The 11,839-nt window shown below is 41.0% G+C and overlaps 2 protein-coding genes across 2 annotated transcripts in view; one reads left to right on the forward strand and one right to left on the reverse strand.

The window, feature by feature from the left end:
* The window catches only part of TMEM163 (transmembrane protein 163), a 370,074-nt gene that overhangs the window by 53,657 nt on the left and 304,578 nt on the right, over positions 1-11,839 (forward strand). The window lies entirely within an intron of this gene.
* ACMSD (aminocarboxymuconate semialdehyde decarboxylase) overlaps positions 1-11,839 on the reverse strand; it is a 57,344-nt gene that overhangs the window by 43,221 nt on the left and 2,284 nt on the right. The window contains 1 exon segment of the mRNA XM_011354511.1: positions 5,557-5,601. Within this exon segment, the coding sequence (XP_011352813.1) occupies positions 5,557-5,601 (45 nt within the window).

Genomic DNA, 11,839 nt, shown 5'->3' on the forward strand with positions numbered 1-11,839 from the left:
ACTCTGACAATGTCTCCCTGTAAGCCCCTGGTGCCCCCTGCCCACAGCCTAATCAGCCCTGGTGCTCAGAGCGAGCAGGTCCATGACAATCCACTTGAAGATACAGCCCCTTTAAGAGGCTTCTGCTGCTGCTGCTGCTGCAGCCTCTGTTTCACTCAGCTGCTCGAGACTGGGCAGCCCCCGTGTCCTCGCCCCATCCTACTTTCTGCCATTGCAGGGTGGTTTCTTGGATTTTTCCCTAGTTGTGTGACTTCAAGATCCCAGGCGATTTTTCCTTGCTGCTTGCTCCTTGTTTCTGTCACAACTTTGATTTGGTCACCAGAGGGATAAACAGGCTCTCTATCATCTATGCCATTTTTTTCCCTCTTAAAGTTTTTATTTTTAATTAAAGAATTCCTCATTCCTCAACCCACCTTTGTCACTAAGATAACCTGTTTCAAATATTTTTAAAGCCAGAACAGCATGGTGTAGTGGAAGTCGTGGTACTACAGGAGTCAGGAAACCTGGATCCTATGTGTAAGCCACTTACTATTCCAGAACCTCAGAGTACAACTAGAAGGGCTTTGAGTAAGTGATATCTAAATTCCTTCCCAAGATAGTGTGATATGCCATTTATATCTCCCTTTAGGAATAAAGGACTTACTCTCCCAGCTTCTGGGTGTTTTGTTGGCAGACAGACCTTGGCGGTATGCCTCTATGGGGAGATAAGAAGACTGCATTGGCCAAAGATAGCCACTTCCCTCAAGGACCTGCCTCGTTTTTTGGGCAGCCCACTTCCAATGATTGGCTGACATGGAAACGTAAAGGCCTTTCTACATTGGCCCCCCAACCTCTCCCTAACTTGGGACAACTCTGAAGCTTTAGAGAGCCTCGTAGGGTCAGCTGAGGCCTCTGTTGAGACTACATCACAGCTTAACCTTGCCATATGTTCTATCATGCTTCCTTTTTTTTTTCCCTTCTACTGGTGCCCATTCTAAGAATATTTCCTAACAGACCTCCTGCATACTAATCTCTGTCTCAGAGTCTGCTTCCCAGAGAAAGTAACTTGTGATCCTTAAGTTCTAGTTCTAATTCTATCTGCAAATAAGTTCAAATGTGGCTAGTCTTTCGAATGTCCGATACTGCATGCTAAAAATTATTTTCAAACTCAGTACTTCACATCAGATTTCCATCCTTGTCTCCTTACCCCCAGTGCCCACTTAGGCTATCCCTCTAGATCATGCAAGCTATCATGCTGGTCGGGTTTGGGGTGCAGAGTTGTCAGAAATGCCCAGACACTGTCACCAGGAAACAACCTGTTATCCCTCTCAATTTTCACATTCTAAGGTTCTGAAGGACAGCTCCACATGAGATCCTACTAGGACCATCTCTCTCCCAGATCTACTTGTCCTCCTGGCATGACTGTTTCTTTCCTTGAGGCCTGCATTATCTTTTTCATTCCTCTGAGACAATATCAGTTTTCTACTTCCTTCTGTCTGACATCTAGTCCATCTAGTCCATTTCCCAATACCATTAATGCAACTTCCAAAGTAGATCCTTCAGTGGTCCTCTTCCCTCCATCTCCACTACTCTAGCCCTGGTCCAAGCTCCACTCTCTCTCACCTGAAGGACTGCTTCAGCCTCCAGCCCAATCTCTTACTACTTTCACTCTTGCTCCTCTCCAGACCAGCCTCCACAAAGCAGACAGGGTAAACTTTTAAAACCCTAAATCAGATCTTGCCGCTGCCCCACTTAGAACTCTTGAATGGATTCCCTTTGCCCCGAAGGTACGGTCCAAACTTTTTAAGCTGGTCTGTCAAACCCTGCATGACCTAACCCCTACTTACCTCTACAACTGCATCACATGCCTACACCTTTATCAATAGGCTCTTTGTTAACTTTTTTCAAAGTATTATAATTTAAGTGCACCGTTTATATTCCATTTGGAACCTGATTGATTTAGCAAAACATGTATGTAAATATATTGAATAATGCTATGTGTTTCTATAGGTGCATGTTTATATAAATAAAGTCATAGGAAAAGGGCTGGAAAGATACCCACCAGACTGTTTATTGAAATTACTTTTGAGGATGAGGAGTGCTATAGTTCCAAAGAACTATAGCTTTATCTCCAGTAGCTTAAATTTTAAAAGTAGAATTTATTCTGGTATTATGCAATGAAAAGTTAACCTTAAAAATGAAAATATGAAATGACAGCACTGGATTAGATTAATGGCTTTCAATCAATTTTGACTGTGACCCCCACATGAAGAAATTTATTTTCCGCTGTGATCCAGTAGACCTATATGCATCTATTAATACAGCTACAAACTGGGACAGAGGTTTCATGAATCAGTATTTACTCTTACCATGAACAATGCATTCTGCTATTTTCTTTCATCATCTATTTTATTTTTAAAGCTGTCCTAACTTACTGAATTGTTATAATGACTCACTATTGGGTTTTAACTCATATTTTCAAACACTGGAGTAGACGATCATTTGCCCTATAGTTGAATGATTCTTTAGCTTCATGAAAACTGCCCCCTGCCTTGGGCTTTCCATCTCTTCTGAACTCCCTTACTATTTATTGTGTCTTTTGCCCAGTACAAAATTCTCACAATCCATATGTTCTTTATCCTTTTAGGTGTCTGTTTGGCTCCCTAGTGAGGGAGAAATAATTTTGAAACCAGTGATTGGAGATTACACAGAATAGTGTATATGTGAAAATGCTAAGCGTGATGGAATTTGTGTGTGTGTGTGTGTGTGTGTGTGTCTGTGTGTGTGTGTGTGTGTTTCGTATTCCCAAGGGCCTGGAAAACACTCACTGGATATTTCTAGATGCTGCCGACCCACAGATTTGAAATGGCCCTGTGTCTACCCTTCTTTGAAATGCTCCTAAGTGTTCTCGGCATCAGGACTCAGTTCTCCCCCACCCCGTGCATCTCCTGAGAGGAGTCCATACAAACTGGCTTGCTGCCTAAACTTTTATAAATATTCAACCAAAGGACAAATGGTGTTTTTCAATTCCAAACGAGGCTTTACTGTGACAAACAAATACCCCTTTATTCATTCCAAAAGCATTGAAAAAAACAAAGGTTAAGAAGAGAAACAAATAGGGCATATCAGAGATGTTTTGGAAAGACCTTTCAGAGAACAGGAATCTCTAAGATAAATCAGACATAGGACAGAAAATATTTGTTTACCAAAGGAATATAGGAGAATAAAAAGAAATTTCAACCCCTAAATACTGGATTTTCTCATTGCTCTTAGCCTAATTTGAATAGTTGTGTACATTTGCATGTTATGGTCCAGTGACTATAATCCCTGACCACTGTAATTGTGAAAAATACAGATTTGATTCCGTTTTGTTTTGTTTTGTTTTGTTTTAGAGAGAGAGGGTAGGAGAGAATTGCTGTTTCGTTCTATTACACTACCATTATATCCAGTTTTGCTGGAAACATGTAGGTGGTAGATTTGATTGGCAATATTTTCCTTGAGATTTACTGTTAAGTTTATGCGATCCCTTGACATGAAAGCAAAATGAAATGAAGGCCCTTCAAAGCAAGGTTAAAAACTGAAGCCTGGGACATGAAGTTAAAAAAAAAATCATAGGCTGCTCATCCCTTCATTTGGGGCTTCCTTGTAGCCTTGTAATCAGCTGCACTCAGATCGTTCTCTCTTGAGGAGACTTGAGGCCAGTTTAGATCACAAGCTCTCATGCTTGGAATTAGCAGTTTTCATGGGCTGAGTACAGCCCAGAATCTAAATCTGTGCCTGGTGGGTATTCTGTGATGAAGGTGAGAATGAGCTGCCTCAGAGACTCTGATGTTGAAAGCTCTGTAATGATTTACCTCTGCCTTCAGGGTCAAGGACAAAGGCTTAAGCCACATTCTCCAAGGTTCCATCTGATGAGGCTTCTGCCCACTTCTCCAACTTCTTCCCATCACTTTGCTCTCCAAACTCTTGACTGCCTCTCTCCCTTCTTTACAGCTGAAGTGATCTTTTTAAGCCATTAAGATACGCCAAAGAATTTGTATTGCATTAAAAATAAAGTCTGGACTCCTTAGCACGTGCTTCAGGTTCCTCCATGAGCTGGCCCCTGCCTACTTCACTAGCCTTGTTTTCTACCATCTCCGCCTTTCATACATCTCAACTATATTGCCCTCCTTTCTGCTCCTTGAACACAGCTCTTTCTCATATGGTAGGCTTTGCAACTGCTGTTCCCTCAGCCAGGGACCTATTCTGGTCACTCCTTCCTTTCTTCCAAGTCTTAACTAGCTGCCTGTACAGCTGGCCTGAATGAATCTACCCTAGTCACTCCCTATTACAGCACCATTTTTCATTCTGTTCTCTAAAGCGATCACATTTGTTTGTCTCCCCCTAGAATGTGAGCACCATGATGGCATGAAGCATGTCTTTTTTGTTCACAAGCATATTCTCCGTGTCTAGACTGGTGGGCCTGGCATAAAACTGTTCTCAATAAAAATCAGTGAGTGAGTGAATGAATATAGCCAGTAAGTGGTTTTCAAACTTAAGTGAGCATCAGAATCACCTGGAAGCTTGTCAAAACACAGCTGGCCAGATCCTCAGAGTTCCTGATTTGGTAGATTTGGGGTGAGACCCAAGAATTTACATTTCTCCCAAGTTCCCAGGTGAAGCTGAACTTGCTGGTCTGGGGACCACTCTTTGAGAAATGCTGGTACCAGCCATAGCCAGGTGCTTATATTCTGGGCTCACATGTATTTATTATCTCTATGCTTTTTCTACCTGTCTTCTCTATCTGGAACTTGCTTTCTTTATTCCTTGGGCAAGCCCTTCACCCTGCTTCAAGACTCAGAATGGGGATAAATCCTCCAAGAGGCCTTCTCCAATCCTTAGTGCCCAAATCTATGTATCCCAGCACCTGGTGCAAAAGCAGTCCTAACCTTACCACACTGCATTGCATTACCCCTACACATAGTAACTGCGTCTTTCCAGACCACAAGTCCTCCAGGGCCTGCCTTACTCATGTCTGTGTTATAGCTGGAAGCTCAGAAATGTTTCTTCTGAACTCCACAAAGGCATATGCTACCTCTGAAAATGAAGTCAGACCTGATCACTTCCCACCTCTGTGCAGCCCTAGACTTTGAGCTCACTCTCAGGCCTCCTTACACTTTTTTCTCTTACCAAACTTAATCCTTAATAACAGTAGCTTCTTCTCCCTGTTGTCTCTGATGTTTAATTTCTCTAGCTTGTGCTCAAACCTAAACTGCTCTGTTTATTTGGTTGGCTTTAATATACTGTAATGATTGGTGGAGAAGGCCAGGCCACTTCCTTGAAGCAGAGTAATAAATGCTAAAATCTAGGACCAAAGGAAAAAAAAAAAAGATTTCTTAATGACTTCTCAAATTCTAATTTTACTCTCCTAAATACTGCTTTTTGAAGTTACCTTTATTTTTTCTAATAATTTTGAGAAACTTCAGTGCTACTTTCTTGACTACTGCAAAGTCTATAGGAGAGCAGAAATGTTGAGCTCCCTGGCGTCTCAAGATGTCCCTGGGTCCCAGACATGCTCATGCTTCGGGAAGAACTCACCTTGCTGTGATGTTGGAGCTGTACCCAGCCTCCGTAGCTGAATCTCTGCTGGGGGGAAGGCACAGTTAGACTGGAAGAGCAAAGTGGAGAGAACTGTGATAAAGGGGCATTTCTAGAGCAAAGGATCCTGAGCTCCAGCCTTTCAAGCATCGCCTTCCCATTTTCCCTTCATACCCATATATTGCTTATTCAATATTTATATTTAAATCAATTTAGATATATTTCTTTCTTTAAATGTATTTATTCAGGAAGAAAATTCTATATCACAGAAGTGCTAGTTTTACCTTGTCTCCTCATTCAGGTTGCAATTTCGAAATGAGGATTTACATTAAAAAGTATTTGTTCACATACCACCTAAATCATTTCACAGACCACCAGGAGTACGTGGACTGTAAGGACCACTCTTTAGGAAATGCCATCTTAGAACACTGCTCATTAACTATGGGTTGTGATCCACAAGTAGATCATGAAATCAGTTTAGTGCACAGTGACCCAGATGTTCTAAAAACATGAGATATTATGTGTAGCAGATGGTGTTGGTGTTTCTCCTGTAGTCCTTCCCCTTAACACTTCTGTGCACATCAGTCCTCCTAGAGCCAGCACCTGCCTTTCTTTGACAAAGGTTTCCCTTTTGCCACAGGAACTTGCTTTGGTCAGGCCCTTCTAGCAGGTCAGAAGTACCAGGAAATTCATGTCCCGCCTTCCCTCAGCAGTCCCAAATCAATGACTGATGATGTTTGTATATAAATACACTGAATACACTAGTTCAGCAAGATGCTGAGACGAGGCACATATTCTACACTTTCTTTGGCTGCCTTATTTTCCCTGTCTCGCTTCCCCACTCTCCCTATTGGTGTTCACTGAGATCGTCTCCAAAGTAAACTATTTGCACTTGAATCTTTGTCTCAAGGTCTGTTTTTTTGGAAAACCCAAGCTAAGATAGCAAAGGAATGGAATGGAATGGAATAGAATAGATTAGAATACCTCCCATGTAGTAATTATTTGTTTTATGAAACTCTTGTTTCCATTATATATGGATGTTTGTACTGAGTCACAATATAAAATATATTTCTTTTGGTGGGCTATGAATAAAAAGTCTCTGCCTAACAACACAGGTATATATGACTTATGTAACTATAGGTTTTTAAATCTCATTTCATTCACTCATTCCTCAAACCCTCCTGGAGTCCCACCCATGGCGGGCCTTACTAGGGCACAGAAAATAAATAAAAGTGAAGAACAGTTCCAGCCTGTGTGGAGCACAATCTGGAGAGAGTGGGGCTGGGGCGAGAAAGTAATTGAAGAGCTGTAATCGTGTGTGAGACATGCTGTGATAGAATGATGCACAAATTCTCTGGGAGCCTGGAGGAGGGGTAGGTGGTATTGGGGGAGAGAAGTTGAAATGGTCGTCCATGGTCATATTGGAGAGGAACTTCCAGTGCTCAGTGTTCTCATGTTCCAAAGCAGGGGCTCTCAAAGTGTGATGTAAGGAAAGGGCTAGGGGCCACAACTAGTTCCCCAACAGCTCATGTCAGTAATGATGGGTAGATGAGTTAAAGAAGCTGAAGACAGGCACAACTTCTCACGTGTTATAGTTGGATGAGACCAGCTGACTGTGATTGGTTCTTAGGTCATGACAGTGAGGTTGTCTTGAGGAAGTCAGGTCTTAGAAGGTCTTCCTTGCTCATCTCTCCCCTCCATACTGAGAAGGGTGGTCTGGGTCTGCAGCACAGTGGCGTTTGTGTGTCTCTGTGTTTTTTTGCTCAGGGTGTGCCCCAACAGACTTTTGAAGATTTGGGTCAGTTTTATAGCAGCCTTATTCTACCTGAGCATAAGGTTTGTTCTTGAGTTATAGCTCCAAATAATCATCTTAACTCTGGAAATCTATCTGCCTACCCCCAAGTGACATCAGAGGACCAGGCTTGGTAGGCTGGGCATGCAAGGGAAATTGTGGACCAGGGGCCCAACTCCTCCCCCCTGCACCCAATTTCTCCTTTGCCTGTGGCCTCCCACTCTCCTCCCTTCATGCATTCAATGCCCTCGTGCTTTTTCCCTCTCTTCCTCTGGATAAGGCTGCCCAGAGATGTATGCTGGAGGAGGGTGTGGAATATGGCCTTGATCGTTACCCTTTAGAGTAAACTTAAACTCTCTCTCAAACTGAAAATTCGCCATTGAAATCTTACCTTAATGTAGAAGAAAAGGTTGTATTTTGCTTCCTACTTTCTTTATTTCATTCTTTTCTCCCTTCCTTCCTCATTCTCTTTCTTTCTTACTTTTTCTTAATTTCCTATGGGATTTTAACTCATAAGTTAGCATGTTAGAGAGTATTCTATCAGGGGAAAGGCACAGAGGCAGAACAGGGGGCTCTTGTCACATATGACAAACCACTTACAAGATATTTGACTTTGTTGGGATAGCTTAACATCTCAAAGTCACTGTTTCCTTATGTGTAAAATGAGGCTAACAGCAGTAGCTGTGACATAGGATTTTATGGGAATTAACTGAAACGATTCATAGAAAGCTGTTGACACCAGACCTATTTTATAGAAAGGACTTCATCAGTGCTAACAGTGATGATGATGGCGATGGTGGCGGTGATGATGGTGGAGGTGGATGTGGTAGTGGCAACAATGGTGATTGTGATGGTGGTTTTGGTAGGGATGGTGGTGGTGGTAATGGCAATGGTGGAGGTTGTGAGCTGGTAGTGGCGATGGTTGTGGTAGTGAGTTTGGTGGCAGTGGTGGTACCAATGATAGTGATGGCGGTGATAGGCAGTGATGGCAGTGGGGGTAGGATAGAGATGACAGCCTATTCCATCCTTATGTGGTGAAATAAGACATACCTTGGGGTCATGAGGAGAGAAGGAGAGCTATGAAGGAAGGAGTCCTTTGTCTCTCCGTGTTCCTCCCTCCCCTTTCTTGGCAAGCACAAAATTTGAAAACTTTGTGCTTCCCCTGGTCCCCTTGCAAAAACCTAACCTATTTGGGTCAGTTTAATTCTGCGTGAAGTCTGGGGTCTACATAGTCCCCCAGTTCTCATCCTAGGTCGAATGAAACTTGGCTTCTGAAATTTGTGACCCTGAGAGTAGTTTTCATCAGAGCATATGCCAGGAGGCATAGAGTCTGCAAATGTTTGACTGACAATGACCAGTGTTCTATAGGCATTTATGAGGGTGACAAATAAAAAAATTAAAAAATTTAAGGGAAGTCAGTTCTATGTTTGAAAGATGTGTTTCTGAAATGAGTATATATGAATCAGAGGTTGATGAACTGAATGACATCTTTAATGTCTTGGGGACCTCACACTTTTATGAGGTGAATAATGAACCTCCGGGGTGATGAAAGATAGTGTCTATTTCCTCAGAGAGGTTGTTTAAAAGTAAGTTATGTCTGGGATTTTGTCTCCTAAAATCATGCAGTGATCAAGTACAATTAAATTATTGCTAACAGAAGAAGATATAAATGTATAAAATTTTCACTAAAGGCCTAAAGGCCTAAAGATTCACTAAAGAATTTTTGACCCCATTTAAAAATAGAAGAATCTTTTTCAAGACCTACTATTGGGTGTATAATAGGTGGTCAATAAAGCCGAAACCTTATTGTCATCATTGTTGCTATGACTACCTCATTGTGGATCAACCTGAAACAACTTTCACCATGGCTTCTTGGACCACCATCCTCCTATTTGTGATGGCAGAGAATATGAGTCCTGATTTAATAAAAACAGTTTGATAAAGTGCCCCCTGAATCTGCTCTCTTTCCACCTCAGATAGATTTCCCTCCAGAGATCTTAACTGTAACTCTGACTAAAATCATTATTGGCAAGTGAGAATGAAAAGCTTTCTCAAATCTCAGTCCTTTGTATTTATTAATTAATCCTCAAGCCAGGCATACTGATTCTATTTTTGTTTCTTAGTCACATAAGGAGGTCAAGGTTATTGAGGTGTGTCTAGTAATATTCAATAAAGAAAGGCGAGTTTGAAAAGAAATATTAGTTCTTCCCAACAGGCTTTATCTTCTAATATAAAACTAGTATTGGCTTATTCTTTTAATTCTTTTATTAGAAAATTTGAAAAAAAAATGGTGAGAAAAGATCAGAGATTGTCGTTTTGAGATAATATTTTACCCACTAAGAAACAATTTGAAGACAAGGAAAATCTGCTATTCTATGAACGCCTCCAAAAGTCTGCTGTTAACTACTGTCGCTACTCACTTTACTCTGACCATATAAGCTGGAAATGGGAGAGAGGGAGAAGGATCACAGCACCATATAATGTTTTTATTTACCTCGCTCCTCCCAGTTTGAAAACACAGAACTGCTTTATACTGGTCGTTTCATCACTGGCTTGCCTACACTCAGATGAAAACTTCTGCTGTACAACAGATTCAAATGCTTGATTTGTGGGTTGGAAGCCAGGTTCTAATGACCCCACGATGGAGCCTTCAGTGGATTTGGGGAGTTGGAAGCAGGCCGGTGTCCAGGGAGACACTGGCGGGACAGAAGAAAGTGGGGACATCTCTTATAATAGTGGCATTCTCTTGGGCCAGCTCTTAGTTGGGTGTGGTGGTAGTGCTGGAGAGAGGTTATCACAGTCCCATGTCGCTCTGGGATCCTAGGCTTACTTCTGAGTCTCAGGTACCTCATCTGTCCATCAAGGTTAGTAATATAAATCCTATCTGCAATTCACAAGATTTTATGTAAATCAAATTATATATATAGATATATAAATATAGTATCTATCTATCTCCCTGGAAGTATAAGAGCATTTTGATTATTATTACTCTCATCTTCATCATCATCATTAGGTGTATCAGTTATCTGCTTGCAGCATGTGAAACTGCTAGATCGAAGCCTGGTATATCAGGACAAAATACCCCTCCCCTATTTTGAGGTGACAGCTGGAAGATAGGAAAGGGAGGTGGGATAAAGAGCCAGTAGAACATGTTCTGTGTGCTTGGGAAGTCTCCAGGGCACACATTTATGGCTATAGCCTCCTCATGCTCTGCATCCCTAAGCTACCTAAGCAGTTTTAACAATGTCTATATATATAATTTGTCAGCTCTTGGTGACCATTTCTCTGTTCAAACTGGAGGCAGGCTTTAGGGTGGGAGGCAAGAAATGAGAGTTGGGATTGTAGCACAGGATACTAGGCAGCATCATAGAGAAGGCAAAGAAAAGGCACTTTTTTAGGTTGCTCTGGATCTTCATCACTAACATTGTGAAGTGGTGTTTACACTTTAATAAAATATGATGAGGACAACAGTATTCAGAACAGCAAGTTCCCATGTAGGCACTTAGACTCCTTTCGGAGGAGCTAGTTTGATGGGATTAGCTTTCACTATGAGCTGTATTGGCAAGCCTTTCAGAGATGGTTCAGCATCATTTGTATTTTTCAATCTACAATGTGTACTACCCATCTTACCTAAAATACCAATGAACAAAGAAACAAGATGAACATTTTCCCAGGAGACAACAATGAGAAGAAAATAGGTTTAGGTACTTGCACAATGAACCACTATTTAATGAGAGTTTAGGTTAATTCATTTTTCCTTACATGGGATAAAAAAGATGAAACATCAGTGGTGTGAAAGTTCTAGAGAAGGCTGAAGATTGGCTTAAAGCTGACACTTAGCCTGAACAAAGCTCAAGCCAATTTTAAATTTCTTTCATGTTTCCCACCGTCCTCTTTTAGTATTCATTCAACGATTCTTAATGACGAGAGAAAATTTCCATCTTATAAGAAATACAGAGACTAGTCTTGAGAGACACTCATTGTGCAAAGGATTCATGTCATTTCCTCTAGGGTTTTTTTGATGTTCCTTCTTTCTCTCTAGTTCATAACAAGGATTTACAGCTTAAACAACATCAAAAAGGAAAGGTTTCAGACAGTGTCCTAAAATAGACTAAAAAAAAATTCCTCTACCTCTTGGTGCTTCTAAAACTTATTTTAAACATTTTGGATAGGAGATGTTTTAGAAATCCTGGAAACGTATCACGTTCTATTTTTTAATAGTCTCTTACTGGAAACTGTAACTTTGAATTCTGTTGGCACATATCTTCTCAGAATATGAGATTTAAATGGAAGTAGAACTGCCTGATTTAAATTGTCCAGAAAATTTAAAGAATGCTTAATTTAAGGGGAAAAGGGGGTTTTGAGAAAGTATTTCTTTGATCAATGTTCTTTCGAAATTAATATAAAAGTTATTTTAAAAAAAAAATTGGAAATCAGAGCTACCAAATAATTTTAAACCACTTCTGAAGCAGAGAAACTTAGCATCTAATT

The sequence above is a fragment of the Pteropus vampyrus genome, unplaced genomic scaffold, assembly GCF_000151845.1.
Source record: "Pteropus vampyrus isolate Shadow unplaced genomic scaffold, Pvam_2.0 Scaffold17, whole genome shotgun sequence".
In the NCBI taxonomy this organism is placed as follows: Eukaryota; Metazoa; Chordata; class Mammalia; order Chiroptera; family Pteropodidae; genus Pteropus; species Pteropus vampyrus.